Consider the following 15034-nt stretch of genomic DNA (forward strand, 5'->3'; position numbering starts at 1 on the left):
TCCAGCTTTTTATTTTGTCACCCCACCACCTTCAAAGAAGCAAATGAGTAGTCTGGTAGTCATTAGGCATGGGATTTGATTAGAAGCCCCTGCATTCCTGACTTGCTGGAAACACAGGGCTGTGAGGAGCATTTGTTAGGTTACCCTACTGAATTGTTGTCCACTCAGTGCTGCCTCTAACTATGAAGTCTGACCTAGAAAATTGTTGTTCAGGTCTGTGTTTCCCAGAGAAGCAAGCCCTCACCTGCATATCAACATCTGTTTACATTGTTGAAACCAATCCACATAGTTTCCTCACTGTTTCTGTAATGTCTTTGTATTTCATTCCTTTTGTATCAGGGAAAGATGTCCCAGAATTTTCATGCCAGCTATGTTGAAACTCTTGGAAAGTTGGAGACACAGTACTGTAAATTGAAGGTGAGTTTTTACCCAGACCTTGTCTGGTTGACTTAGACTGTGCTCATGGAGAAACTGGCTCCCTCCAAACAAGACTCTGTCCTAATTCAAAAAGCACATGCTTTGGGCCTGTCTTAGTTTTCTTTTTTTTTTTTTTTTGTTATATTTCCTGTGTGTAATTATTCATATGGGTTACAATATTCTTTTTGCTGTGTTATCTCTATATAGTCCTTGCTGTTCTTAACTATTCTTACTTTAATGCCCAAAGTCCCAATATTATTGCTATATTCTACCACAGCAAACTTCCAAATTCTTTTTTTTTTAAAGATTTATTTATTTACTTACTATGTATACAACATTTTGCTTCCATGCCAGAAGAGGGTACCCAGATCTCATCATATATGGTTGTGAGCTACCATGTGGTTGCTGGGAATCGATCTCAGGACCTCTGTAAAAGGAGCTAGGGCTCTTAACCTCTGAGCCATCTCTCCAGCCCCCAAAGTCTTTTTTTTGAGACAGGGTTTCTCTGTGGCTTTGGAGGCTGTCTTAGCTCTTGTAGACCAGGCTGGTTTCGAACTCACAGATATCTGCCCGCTTCTACCTCCTGAGTGCTAGGAATAAAGTTGTGTGCCTCTACCGTCTGACCCCAAACTTCCAAATTCTTAAAGGGTCAGAAGCAACTGCTCTGGGAAATTGTAAGCAAGTAAAACCCATCTTAGCCATGTTCTTCACCAAAAAAAGTGATCATATGTATTTTGAGATACCATAACTGAAAAATTTAGATTGATTGAGAGGGAATTCCTCTTCTGTTTATTGTATTTCATTCCCATCTATTGCAGTTGTCCATGGTAAAATAAGCCAAGATCACTCTTTATACAAGAGCCCTTACAATGACCTTGTGTGTCACATCTTCGACGTAAGATTAGCAATTACACTGGAAGTTTGTATCAAACTTTGTAAAATTAAAAAGGTGTAGGGTGTGTGTGTGTGTGTGTGTGTGTGTGTGTGTGTGTGTGTGTCGTAATGGTAGAGTGTTTTCTATCATGTCTTTGGCCTTAGATTCAAATACCAAAAAAACAAAACAAAACAAAAAAAACTAAACTAGGCCTAATACATTTCCTGGGTTATTCTTTCCTGATGTCACTGTGTTATCTTCTCCAGATTTGAAGGCCGGCCCTTTAATCTTTTAATTCTTGCTTTTTCCAGGAGACATCTAGCTTCCGAATGAGGCACCTTCAGAGCTTGCACAAATTTGTCTCCAGAGCTACAGCTGAACTGATCTGGTTGAATGGGAAGGAGGAAGAAGAACTAGCATGTGATTGGAGTGACAGTAATCCCAATATTGCAGCCAAGAAAACCTACTTCTCTGTGAGTGTCACACGGCAGGAAGAGACAGAGGCTGTCCACAGAGACTTCTGCTTTGCTGCTCTCAACCTGTGGGTCACGACCCCTCCGACAAACCGTCTCTAAGAATATTTACATTACCAGTCATAACAGCAGCAAAATTACAGTTAGGAAGTAACAACAAAAGTAACTTTGTGGTTGGGGGTCATCACAACATGAGGTCACAGGGTTAGGAAGGTTGAGAATCACTGAACTAGAGTTACATGCTGATAGATAGAAATGGGGTCTCTGCTCTTGTTTAGTGAGAAATGTGTATGGAGGAATGAGAGCCCTTCAGTGGATTTATTTAGAAGGGTGTGTTTTGAGTAGATAGAGCATTAGTCTGCAAGTTGAGTCATTTCAGAAATTAATATAGCCTTGTGGCTAAATTACAGGGTTTGTAGTGTGACGAACCTAAATTCAAGTTCTTATCTGTCTACTAACTAGCTCTGTAACCTTGGGCAACACATTGAGTCTCTCTGGGCCTTCATAAAAATGAGATAATAGCTATTTGAAAGGGTTGTATAAAAGATTGAGTAAGACTTAATAAGCTAATCTAAGTAAAATGTTTTATTATATAGGAGTTAATATTATTTAACTGAGTTGCACTTCTAGATTTCTATAATAGTTTGAATTCTTATTAACATTTTGGTCTTAATATCTTAAAATGTAAAATGGTTGGGAAATCATCATTAATGGGGCAATTCCTTCTACCCTCTCTTCCCTCCCTCTCCCCACCCCTCCCTTTCTCTCTTTGTTTCTCTCTTCCCTCCTCTCTAATCTTTTTTTTTTTTTAAATCACTCATGTGTACGGGTATTTTTCTTGCATATGTGTCTATGTGCCACATGTGTGAGTTACAGATGGTTGTGAGCCGTCATGTGGGTGCTGGGAATTGAACCCTGGTCCTCTGGAAGAGCAGTCAGTGCTCTTAACCGCCAAGCCATCTCTCCAGTTCTGCCTTCTATTCTTTATAATGAAGAAGTAGACAAGTAAGTAGGAGTATTTTTTTTTGCTACTTTTAGTATTTCCATACTCAGGGTATTAAGAAACATTTATAGTCCTTTATAGAAACAGACAGATCTTCTACTAGCACTAGTTCTATTAATCTACAGTTATTTTTAAAATGTGAGTGTCTCCTGATTAGAGAAGGATGGGGGAATCTTCTGAAGAGAAAAGGAAAGACCAGATGTTCTGATGTTGTCAGCAGTGTGTGTGTAAGCTGCAGCGAGGCTGCTGGACTGTATAAAAAGTGCTGTGAAGCTTAAAGGAGAAGACATTAAATCTGATAGTATAGTTCCCTGAAAAGCCAGCATTTAAATTGGATCTTTAATTAATAGAATTTTGTTTCAGAGGAGGCTATTTTAGCTGAGAGAATAGTTGGCAAAGTCTGCCAGTCAGTGATCACTCTACTAGTGTGTTTGTGTGGTGCTGGCTAACTAGTGTGCCTGCTTGTGTGGTGCTGGCTAACTAGCCGTTCTAGTCATGTTTGCTCTCTTCTCTACCTCCTGAGTTCTCCTAGTCTACTCAGGGCTAGCTCAGGTCTCATTGTGCTTTCAGAATCCCTTCCCTTTAATTCCATCATCTTTCACACTTTTCAAAGATCCATTAGTGTTTGCAGTTTATACATCACATATTGTCACCAATCCTGTTACAGGATCCTTAAAGTCAGCAAGGAACACTGTGCTTTCTTTATTGGCTCTTCTTCCTTAACAGCATTTATTCCATAAAATTATATTCAATTTGCAGGAGTTGACAATGGAACTGGAAGGGAAACAAGATGTATTTCGTTCTCTGCAAGATACAGCAGAGCTGTTGTCACTTGAGAACCATCCAGCTAAGCAAACAGTGGAGGTTTGTGATCTTGCTATGTGTGAAGATCAAAGGTGTTGTTATAAAAAGACTGAAATAAGAATCTTTGTTCTTCCAAGGCCTGGAAGAAATGTCAAATCACTTGTTTCAGATCATGTCCTTTCCTATCCCAAGTAGTTCCAAGAAGCCTGCGGACAGTTTGAATAGTTTGAGGAGATACTAAGAAGAAGAAGAAGGGCTGTTGAGTCTTGACTCAATGAGGGAAAGGGACTTGTGTATATTTTAAAAGTAACTGTCCAGATATATCTTACTTCTTTTTTAAAAAAAAGATTTTTATTTTACATGTATGAGAGTATGTCTGTGTACTACATGCATGCCTGGTCCTGTGGAAGCCTGAAAATGGCATTGGTTGCTCTGATTGCTGGGAGTGACCATGTGGGTGCTGGAAACCAATCCTCTACAGGACCTCTACCAGAGCATCAGTGCTCTTAACCACTGAGCCACCTCTAGCCCCACATCCTACTTCTTTTGGTGTAGTGCTGTTGCTCAGAGAGAGAAACAGTAGAACCAGGAGGGATTTATTGATTTATGCTATGTTTTTTTCTGGATTGGTCATTAAATTATAATTGAGTATAGAAGACACTTTTTCTGGGTAACCTCTTTTAACCAAGGCAAGCTTCTTTCTCCTGAGAAGCGTTCTGCAGTTGTCAGTCAACTGTCCTTGTCCTGTGTCTCTCCTTTGTCTTCTGTATCAGTGGCTGAGTTGTATTTGGGAAGAGAATCACACATGTATTTTGAGCCTGTTAAACTCACGTCCTTCTGCACATGTGCTTGGCTGTTACAGGCATATAGTGCTGCTGTCCAGTCACAATTACAGTGGATGAAGCAGCTGTGCTTATGTGTTGAACAACATGTAAAAGAGAATGCAGCTTACTTTCAGGTATGGTGGTGATGGTTATAGTGGTGTGTGTGTACTTATATTTATACCAAAGGTTGGGTTAGAAATAATCCATATGGGGGCTGGAGAGATGGTTCAGAGGTTAAGAGCACTGACTGCTCTTCCAGAGGTCCCGAGTTCAATTCCCAGCCAACCACATGGTGGCTCACAACCATCTGTAGTGAGATCTGATGCCCTCTTTGTGTACATAATAAATAAATCTTAAAAAAAAAGAAAGAATCCATATGGTAAAACTGGGTGTGATGTTATACACCTTTGATTCTATCACTCAGGAGGATCAGAAGTTCAAGGCTAGCCTTGGGCTACATGAGATCCTACCTCCAAAGTATGATGGGGATGAGGGAGCTAACAAACATTCATATCAATTATCTTTTACTGTATAAAACAACTTTAAAAACTTAGTTGCTTCAACTGTTAATCATTAATGAATTCAATTTGGTCTGGGCTCAGCTAAGTGGTTTTTCTCCTCTGTGGTTTGTCTCATTTTGCCTGTCACATACATGGCTGCAGATAGCTATAGCTTTGGGGGTGGGGGAGGAGGACTGTTTGATCCAAATGGCATTATTTTGGAAGTGGTCAGGGAATAGCATGTAAAGAAAACCCTGGCTCTGGTAGTCCTTTTTACAAAGCACCTGTACTACAAGTGCAAGGGAGAACAGTCCTAGTGTAGGCACTTTTTTCTGTTTCTGTCATTTGTGTGGCATTGGTGAAAGCAAAGCACATGGTTACCCAGCCTCAAGAGTCAGAGACAGCCTAACCCTAAAGGAGCAGATCTGTGAAATATTAAGATTCTCCCCTGCCCCCACCTATCACAATATCAAAGAACATACTTTTTTTTCAGATAAGGATAGAGGAGGAAATAAGCTATTTTCTTTCTTAATTTTATCCCTTTGGACATATAATTACATCAGTATGGTAAACATTGTTTCACTTAGCTTCTAGGTTATTTCATAAACTGGGCCTCCCTCATACCAAGTGCTATCATTAGACAAAAGTCAAAAAGGGTGAAACAGACCAGCTTCATGTAGGATCTAGTGATTGTTTTTGAAAATTCTCACTAACATTTTACTGACATGACTTTTTAAGCTCTCTGGTTTGTACTTCTGGGACCTTTTGTATTGGACTGTCACTGGCCCAGGGGAGTGTAATCGACTTTTTTCAGCTTGGCACAGGAGACTCCTTCTTTGTGAACCTTTTACTGTGCTGAGGCATTGAGCACAGGCCATTCTTTCCTGGTGTTTCCATAGTTCTTCAGTGATGCCCGAGACCTGGAGTCATTCCTGAGAAACCTCCAAGACTCCATCAAACGAAAATATACCTGTGACCACAGCACCAGTCTGTCCCGCCTTGAGGATCTGCTCCAGGACTCCATGGTGGGTGTTGCCTTCGTGGGAATATTTGCCTCTGAGAAACAGAGTAAACCGTGTCAGCAGCTGCTGCAGACTACATCCTTGAAAGCAGCAGGGCAATAAAGTGTGGCTCACATCCCAGTTGTCGGGTCAGTTTTGTCATCCCTTCTTTTCCCTTGAAGAAGTTGCTAATGGCATTTCTTTGGGGAGTTACTGAGGTAAAGTAGCTTGTTACTTGTAACTGTCCCTGAGCCACTTAGTGCGCCTGCTTTCTTGCATCATCCCTGTTTCACTGAAGTCATTGGAGCCAAGACTGAGGCTGAAGAGGGTGACGGGGACTAAGTGACATCAGATTTGTTTTTACTTTTCTCAAACACACACACAGATCTGAGCCAGGTTTTTTTCTCCTTGGCTTTTTTTCTTGTAATGATGAGATATTAGAAAGTTGATTTTAGTTACTAAGGCCTACATTAATATCTTACTTAGAGGTAATGCTGTATTTGTCCAGTTTTTAAAATGTATAGCTCATTATCTAGTTTTTAATCAAAATCAATTTCATATTCACTTGCTCCAGTGAGTATTCCTTCAAAAGTTGAAGTTGTAGACTCAGTAGCAGACCTACCTATGTTTATTGAGTACATTATACAGAATTGGCAAGACAGGGCTCAGTAGCATCTCAGGAGTTATGCAGCAGGCAAGTACTTTCCTGGATGAGGGGCTAGAAGATTGCAGGACTCAAGGAGATGATTAAAAGTAAGAGAGACACAGTAGCTCAAAGTACTTTTGTTTTGCTTCACTTTAGCTTTATTTATTTATTACTTTATTTATTTTATGGCTGACCGTAGGATTTGGAGGAGGTTGTTGAAGATCAAACATGGAGTCTTATCCATGACATGCAAGCACTGGCCTAGTTTTCTTTTCATTTGTTTTCCCTCTCTTTTTTCCTTCTTTTTTTAAAGTAATGATTTCAGACACAAGTAGGTTTACATCAGTGCTTCACTTGGACAAATGGAATGTTAACTTGTAAAGAAGGATAAAAAGCTGACTTTACAGTTACTGTTTTTAAAATGTCTTTCTCAGAGGTACTACAAGTGTGACGGAGGAATGTCATCCTTGGCTCTGCTCTCTCTCCTCCCTCCTTCAGAGTATTTTCCCATCATAGGGTAACCCCTCTGTGATTGTTATATCTTCTCTTCTCAGGGAGGGTGGTTGCCTCTCTGTTCCCTCTTCTCCAGGTCAGGGGCATCGGGTTGGCGGCGTCACCAGGGCATGGAGTCACGTCTGGGTCTGCTCCTCAGCTTCTTCACCAGGTTCCAGAGTACCTGTCCTGGCTTCTGGTTCTTTTCAGAGCTTTTCCCACGATGAGCACGTGGTCTCTGGAGCTAGAGATGTTTGGCTTGTGTGTTAGACATCTTATTGCAAGGAAATTGAAATGGGTAGACCAGCTCTCAAGTGTGGAAGTGTGGCTGTCTCCCTGATGTATTGCATTCCTCTTTCTTAACTAATAAGTTAAAGTTGTATTTCTTCCAATCATGCTCCCGGGGACAGGCACAGGTAGTTTGTTTAAGAATTTCTTTTCCTCTACCTGCATATTCTTAATTCTTTAATGATATTTCTTAACATTATTAACTCTTTACTCTTATTGCATCCCTGTTCATCCTGAAAAGCCCTGTTTCTGGGGGTTTTCATGCCTCACCATGGGTTGGAACATTCTGGCCAGTAGATAAAGGTTATCATTTACTCTCCAATGGAATTGGTAGTATACTGCTACCAGTTTTGTTGACAAGTTTATTAGCTTTAAAGGTAATTAGGTTTTCAGAGATTTTAGAATTTTTACTTTGCATGATGCTTCATTCAAACCAATCAAATTTACACGGATACAGCACGGCAAGATAAATCCTAAATCATTTGTCATGATGCTTTCACCAGCAGTGTTTGTTCTGAGCTGTATTTGAGGAAGTCCTTCATTAGTTACATAGCTATGCTTGGCAACTAGACATTTGTTTTATTTGTTTATTCTTGCATGTGGCTTTTTTGGTCATTGTTTTAGAGTATAAGGAAAAAACTGCAAATTTAGAGTACAAAAGCATCTGAAAGAAGACAGACATTCTCTCCTTTTTTTCTTTATCCTTGTCTATATCATTATCTAAGATAGCTCCACTAAGGATCCCTATGTAACTGAGAAATGGCATTCCCTTAGGGAGTAGAGCTTGCATTTTCATTATTGACTTTGTGACTCAGAATACCACCATTAATGTTTTTTTGTTTTTCTTATTTTATAGGATGAGAAGGAGCAGCTTATACAGTCCAAGAGTTCTGTTGCCAGTCTTGTTGGGAGATCTAAAACCATTGTCCAGCTAAAACCACGCAATCCAGACCATGTGCTAAAGAGCACTATATCAGTGAAAGCCATCTGTGACTACCGGCAGATTGAGGTGAGAGTGGATGTATGTGTACGAGGGTGCTTGTGCATGCCCCCAACACCCTTCCGTTAATTCACTGAGATGGGGTGCTTGGTAATTGGAGCTTACTGATTGGGCCATCTTACCCCAGGAATATTTCTCTGCCTCCTAATCACTGGGATTATAGTGGTTGGCCTTACCCACCTGATTTTCATGATACTAGGAATCTGATCTCTGGTTCTTATACTTGCACAAAAAATGCTTTATGTCCTGAGGTCCTGAGTCTGAAGAAAATATTTATTTTATGCTTATGTATATGTTTGTGCAAATGGTATACATGTGCTCCAGTGTGAGTGCGTAAGTCAGAAGGCAACCTTTGAGAGTAGGTAGGCAACCTTCTACCATGTGGGTTCCAGGAATTGAACTCAGGTCTTCAGACCTGGCATCAGAGTCCTTTACCAATTAAGTGATCCTATGGCCCTACAGATGATTTTTGTAAGGAGATTTTTTCTTAGATGTTCCATAGCTTTGGGATCAGGCATCAAGTAATAGTCTGTTATTAGATTCTCAGTTAGCAATCATTTGTGTTTTCATCTTTTCAGATCACTATTTGCAAAAATGATGAATGTGTGCTGGAAGATAATTCTCAGCGAACCAAGTGGAAGGTGATCAGCCCTACAGGGAATGAGGCAATGGTGCCTTCAGTCTGCTTCCTCATTCCCCCACCCAATAAGGATGCCATTGAGATGGCCAGCAGGTAACTGTGGCAGTGGGCTTCTCAGTACAGACCTCCCATTAGAGTTACCACTGCCAGCCAGGTAGATATGTAATAAATCCTTTGTACAGGTGAAATAAGTCAGTAATAATTTTTTAAAAATAATTTGAAAGTACAGTTTAGTATAGAGGAATGATTTTTGTAGCAGTAGCCAATTTAGTTCATGTTGAAGTGATATATGTACTTATTTTAGAAAGTTTATTTTACTACTGTATTAGTCAAGGTTATCTACTGGTTTGCAGGCTCCAGTATAGCTAATCCAACAACAGCTGCCTATGAATGGAGGGTCCAAGAAACCAATTGATTCAGTTTATGAGGCTGGATGTCTCAGTTGATCTTCAGCATTTGCTGGAATCCTGAGGAAAGAAGTAGGCTGTAATGCCAGTGAAGGAATGGATTTGGTAGTAAAAGCAAGAGCAAGTAGGTAGAGAACTCGTGCTTCCTAGTTCCATGTTATTCATACAGGCAGCCAGCTGAAAATGTGGCACAGGTTAAATGTGGCTCTTCCCACCTCAAAAGGCAGTGGTGGCGCACGCCTTTAATCCCAGCAAAGGAGACAGAGGCAGGCAGATCTCTGTGAGTTCTAGGACAACCTCCAAAGCACATAGAAACCCTATCTTGAGAAACAAGCAAGAAAACAAAAAAAAAAAAAAAAAAAAAAATCCAGGTCTTCCCAATTCAAATAATTTAATTAAGAAAAAAGTCATTCACATGTGTACCCAGTCATTTGGGTTTTAGTTAATTCCAGATGTAGTAGTCAACTTGACTGCTACAAGAGTAGCCACCACAACCACAAAACTTATAAAAACTAGCAAGTACAGTGGCCAGTGCCTGTAATCCCAGCTATTTAGGAGGATGAAACAGGAGGATGGCTTGAACCCAGGAATTCGGAGACAATCTGGACAACATAGTGGGCACCCTGTCTCTTTACAAAAAAAAGAAAGAGCTCACCCCTCTCACCTTACTTCATTTGGTTCATTTTATCGTCCATATCCACTGCTGTTTTACTCACTACCTGCCCCTCTTTTCCTTCATGTTTCTTCGGCATGCTCCACACCACCTAGATGGTATACTTACCTCTTTTTGTTAGAGTTGTGGGGGTTTTTTTTGTTTTGTTTATTTACTTTTGTGTATTTAGCATCTAGACCCATTCTTGGTACCTACCAAGTTCCCAGTAAATGGTTGTTGAATTACAAGTATGAAGGAGTAGGTGAGCAGACAGGTGGGCTAGTAATTGTTTCCTTAGAGTAACAGTTCCCAGTTTGGGCTTGCTTATTTTTCTATCTGCATATTAAGACATATCTACAAGTCCAGTCATTCCCCCACCCCCACCCCTACCCCCTAGAGAGGCTCTTCGGTATTGCCAAATGCTACAGATAACTTTTGCTCTTTTTTTTTTTTTCTCTTGGAAGCCCATTTTTAAGGCCATTCTGCCCTTTCCCCATCTGGATCTGTCTGTAGGCCTGATTCTAGATTAATTCTAGCATTCATTTCCTCTTCATCTGGGGATTTACTTTATGTCTCCTTGGAGTTGTAACCACGGATTCCTAGGTTCTAAATCTTCTTTTATTGACTTACTGCCTGATTTGATAGAACATGCTCTCATAAACTTAGTGATAAAGATTACATCTTTGTTTCTCTTTTATAAATGTATGAAGCAGTAAAAAAATGCCTTTTGTAGTAAGATGTTACTGTTGGTAACAAGTACACAAAACTGTTATATTCTTCCATCTTTATCATAAGTAGAATCTTTTTTCCTAATAAAGCTACCAGTATAACGATGCAGAATAGTTAAAAACGTCTGCCTTTTTATGCAATCTTTGCTCTTCTGTTATAACTCCTTTAGACTCTTCTTTCTGATCTTCATCTTTTTGGATGAATCTCTTTCCATTCAGTAAATATGAACAAAACATTCTTTTAAGTCACATCAGAAATTTCCTGGATTAATTGCTGTTTTAAAAATTAGCATGTATTATACAAAGCAAGACACTTTCTAATGACATTTCAATACTTGCATATAGCGTACTTGGCCGTCTGGGACCCTTCTTTCCCTCTTTTTTTTTCTATACCCAGTAATCCAGTTTCATGCTACCATCCCACACCCTCCCTCCTTCAGTTCCCACACATGAGAGACTACAATTCTGGGCTCCCAGACTCATTCTCTTAATACCTCCCTCCTTCCCTCCCTATCTACCTCCCTGCCTCCTTTCTCTTTCTTTGTGTTTTTATTCTGAGATTACCACTTAAATGAACCTCCTGTGGGATTTCTGGGATAAAAGAAAATAAGCGAATGGGTTTTATTTTTATTTTTTATGTAACAAAGATACTGATGCCTAGTTGTCCTTTCTATTTTTTGTTTGTTTTTCGAGATAGTTTCTTTGTATATCCTTGCTGTCCTAGAAGTAGCTCTCTGGACTAGACTGGCCTTGAACTCACAGAGATCCACCTATCTCTGCCTCTGGAGTTTTTAATCTTTTGAAATTGATGGTGTATATCACACGGCCCAGCCTGTTCTTTTTTTCTCACCATGAAGAAATTCGAGATAAGTTGGTGGTTTGAGTATGTATGTGTTTATCTGCAGGTCATCTGGGAGTTGAAGTAGGCATGGAATGTTTAAGAAAACAATATGCTTCTCAAGACCCACATGCTGTAGTTTTCTTGTTTCCCTAGTGAACTTAAGTTACTATTTTTTTTAATTATTTAAGTATGTTTTGACTATGTAAAGTAAAGCACTTTTAAGAAGTTTTGCTACAGTTTTCCAACAGTTCTAAAGGAGATATTTTATCTGTACTCTTGTATTATTTCTTCTCTCTGGCTTCTGATAATCTTTTTACATGCTGGTAACATTTATGCTACTGGGAACTATGTTCTGACATAATAACATAAGCAATCCAAATGAGTATCTCAGTGGATTCCAAAGATGCCTGTGTTGTCAGAACCTGCTACCTTTTCCTCTTAGCACACAAGCTCTACTCCGGAGTCACATCTCTAACGTGTAGCTCCATTATTTCTGTTTTTTTTCTAGGGTAGAGCAGTCTTACCAGAAGGTGATGACCCTTTGGCATCAGTTACATGTTAACACCAAAAGCCTTATCTCCTGGAACTATTTGAGGAAGGACCTTGACCTCGTACAGACCTGGAACTTAGAAAAGGTAATTGTGAAGCTGTTACCTCTGGCTGATACCCAGTGGGTAAGCTTTGTCAGAAGGAGTTCTTTCACTACTGAAACCTTTCTCCTAGACTAATGATGTAAAGTGGAGTCCAGGCTATATTTCAGGATTAGGAACCTGAGAGCCTTAGCAACTGGAAGTGGAAGTTTGAATGGTTTAAAAAAAATGGCTGATGAAAATAAGAGAGAGTGCATTCTTCTCACCATGTAGAACAGGCACCACCTCTGTGTGTGAGCAGGTAGAGTGTGGAATGGGTGAACACTTGTGTTCTTTTTAATTGACTCACATCCAGGATATAACCAATGGCACAGCCCTGGAGCTGAGACAGGAGGATTATAAGCTCAGGGCCAGCATATATTACATAGTAAGACTGTGAATGTGGGGAGGACAAAGAGCATTGTCCAATGGAGCTTGAGAGATATTCTAGTGTGGGGTTGCTGCTAATGTTGTTTAGTCTAAATGCTGATTATATGGATGGATTTGGTTAGTGAAAATCAACATGTTTACAATAATTGCACCATTTTTTTTGTTGTTGTTGTTGTTTTGTTTTTGTTTTAAGTCAGGGTCTTACTCTGTAACCCTAGCTATTCTGGAACTTACTATATAGACCAGGCTGACCTTGAAATCACAGAGCTCTTTCTGCCTTTGTCTTCGTAGTGCTTGGAATAAAGGCATGTGCCACCATGTCCATCTGATTTGTACACTTTTGTGTATGTTACAGAATCAATAAAAGGGAAGGAGAGGGGCTGGATAAATGACTCAGCTGTTAAGAGCACTGGCTGCTCTTCCAGAGGACCCACAGTCAACTCACAGCACCCACATGGCAGCTCACAGCTGTCTGTAACTCCTGTTCTAGGGGATCTGATACCCTCACACAGACATACATGCAAGCAATACTCATTTAAAAAATAATTTTTAAAAAAGGAAGGAAAGGAGAAATAGTATTTTTCTATTCTATTAAAATTTCCTGTCTCTTTAGCTTCGTTCTTTAGCACCAGGAGAGTGCCACCTGGTTATGAAGAACCTCCAGGCCCACTATGAAGACTTTCTGCAGGACAGTCATGACTCTGCCCTCTTCTCAGTAGCTGATCGCTTGCGAATGGAAGAGGAGGTGGAAGCCTGTAAAGCCCACTTCCAGCACCTGATGAAGTCAATGGAGAACGGTGTGTACAAGAAGCAGGGAGGGAGAGATGGAAGGAGAGCCCTGAAGGGTGCGGACAGACTCAAATATAGAAAATCTTACAGAGATGAATTCTCAAAATCCTACTGTGGTTATTAATGATAATCAGCCTGTCACATTTCTTGGTGAATGTAAATATGTAATGCAAGGACTTGGGTCAGGCAGGAGGTCTCCAGAGTAAGACCTTGCTTTCATCAGTGGGACTTCTGATCTGCTGGAGCCAGCGGTGCCCTTTGTCTTAGGCAGGCTCTGTTGTTGTCCTCAGGTGGAACTTAGTGATCTGTGCTTGTGTGTTCACAGAGGACAAAGAAGAAACTGTAGCCAAGGTATACATCTCAGAGCTGAAGAATATCCAACTACGCCTGGAGGAGTGTGAACAGAGACTGCTCAAACAAATTCAGTCTCCAGCCAGCTCTAAGAGTGACAGAGATGCCAGGCAGGACATTGCATTAAAGATTGCAGAGCAGGAGGTAAGCTACATGAGGAAAAGGAAATCCATTTAGAATGAATTAGGAAGCAAACGTGTTAATTCTAAGAAGTGAGGCACTAGGCTACGATAGCCCTACTCAGGAATTCACCCAACCTGACAGCCTACAGAGGTGCCATTTACTGTGGAAAAGTAGGATTTAAGCTTCAAATATAGTATTGAATTGATTCAGTTCCAATACTTTTCTATTGAAAATAAGGACTGCTTTCTAACATTATTCTGCGTTTTGTTCCTGATAGCATACTCAAGAGGATTTGCAGCATCTAAGATCTGACTTGGATGCCATATCTATGAAATGCAACATCTTTCTTCAGCAGTCTCCATCAGGCTCAAGTGCTACCACACTGCGCTCAGAGCTGAACCTAATGGTGGAAAAGATGGACCACATTTATGGTCTGTCTACTGTGTATCTGAATAAGTGAGTGCCATATCTATGGTCTATCTATGTCTGTGAGTACCATGTCTCTGCTCTGACTACTGTCCATCTGAGTAAGCTGAAGTCTTAGCTTCAGAGGGCAATTATTTTTTTTTAGATCGTTCTACAAACAGTCCAAAAAGTTTGCAGATTTTGAAGAGTAGGAAGAGAAATTTTGGCTTCAGTTCCTAAGCAACATGGAGTATGTTTATTTGGACTGTAATAATAGATGTCAATGTTATGTGATGAAAAAATTTGCATTATCAGGTCATTTCTTAGCTCATTTCTATTTGACTATATACCTTTGAAAATAATAGTTAAATATAGCAGGGAAAATGTTAAGAGACAAGGAATTACAACTAAACCACACATTAGTATTTGAAGATTTTTCCCTCTTCATCCATCTTTGTCTATAACTTTGAGGAATGACATATCTTAGGTCCTTTGGCCCATGCCTTCTTGCCACCAAAGGTGGTGTGTCCCAGTGCCACTTAAAATTTCACTTTGAGCTAGCTTAAACTAACAATATATGTATCAGACTTTCATATTTTTACAAAATCCTGTTATTTAATGTGATAAAATTGGTTGTATTTCGTGAGTTTAGGTAATCCATATTTTAAAACTCAAGCGCTGAGCTGGGCATGGTGGTACGTGCTGTGGTCCAGCACTTTGTAGACAGAAGCAGGTGGATCTCTGAGTTTAAGGCCAG

General features: G+C 40.0%; 1 protein-coding gene across 27 annotated transcripts in view; it reads left to right on the forward strand.

The window, feature by feature from the left end:
• Macf1 (microtubule actin crosslinking factor 1) overlaps positions 1–15034 on the forward strand; it is a 332217-nt gene that overhangs the window by 175496 nt on the left and 141687 nt on the right. For 18 of the 27 annotated variants that reach the window (XM_040756696.1, XM_040756695.1, XM_040756700.1 and 15 more), the window contains 12 exons: positions 340–417; positions 1603–1764; positions 3527–3631; positions 4434–4529; positions 5795–5920; positions 7445–7450; positions 8179–8331; positions 8901–9055; positions 12099–12225; positions 13223–13406; positions 13724–13893; positions 14150–14328. In XM_040756696.1, the coding sequence (XP_040612630.1) occupies positions 340–417; positions 1603–1764; positions 3527–3631; positions 4434–4529; positions 5795–5920; positions 7445–7450; positions 8179–8331; positions 8901–9055; positions 12099–12225; positions 13223–13406; positions 13724–13893; positions 14150–14328 (1541 nt within the window). The remainder of the gene's footprint in view (positions 1–339; positions 418–1602; positions 1765–3526; positions 3632–4433; positions 4530–5794; positions 5921–7444; positions 7451–8178; positions 8332–8900; positions 9056–12098; positions 12226–13222; positions 13407–13723; positions 13894–14149; positions 14329–15034) is intronic. The other 9 variants (XM_040756698.1, XM_040756703.1, XM_040756702.1 and 6 more) reach the window with 1 other exon arrangement.

This window comes from Mesocricetus auratus, unplaced genomic scaffold (assembly GCF_017639785.1).
Source record: "Mesocricetus auratus isolate SY011 unplaced genomic scaffold, BCM_Maur_2.0 Super-Scaffold_100014, whole genome shotgun sequence".
In the NCBI taxonomy this organism is placed as follows: Eukaryota; Metazoa; Chordata; class Mammalia; order Rodentia; family Cricetidae; genus Mesocricetus; species Mesocricetus auratus.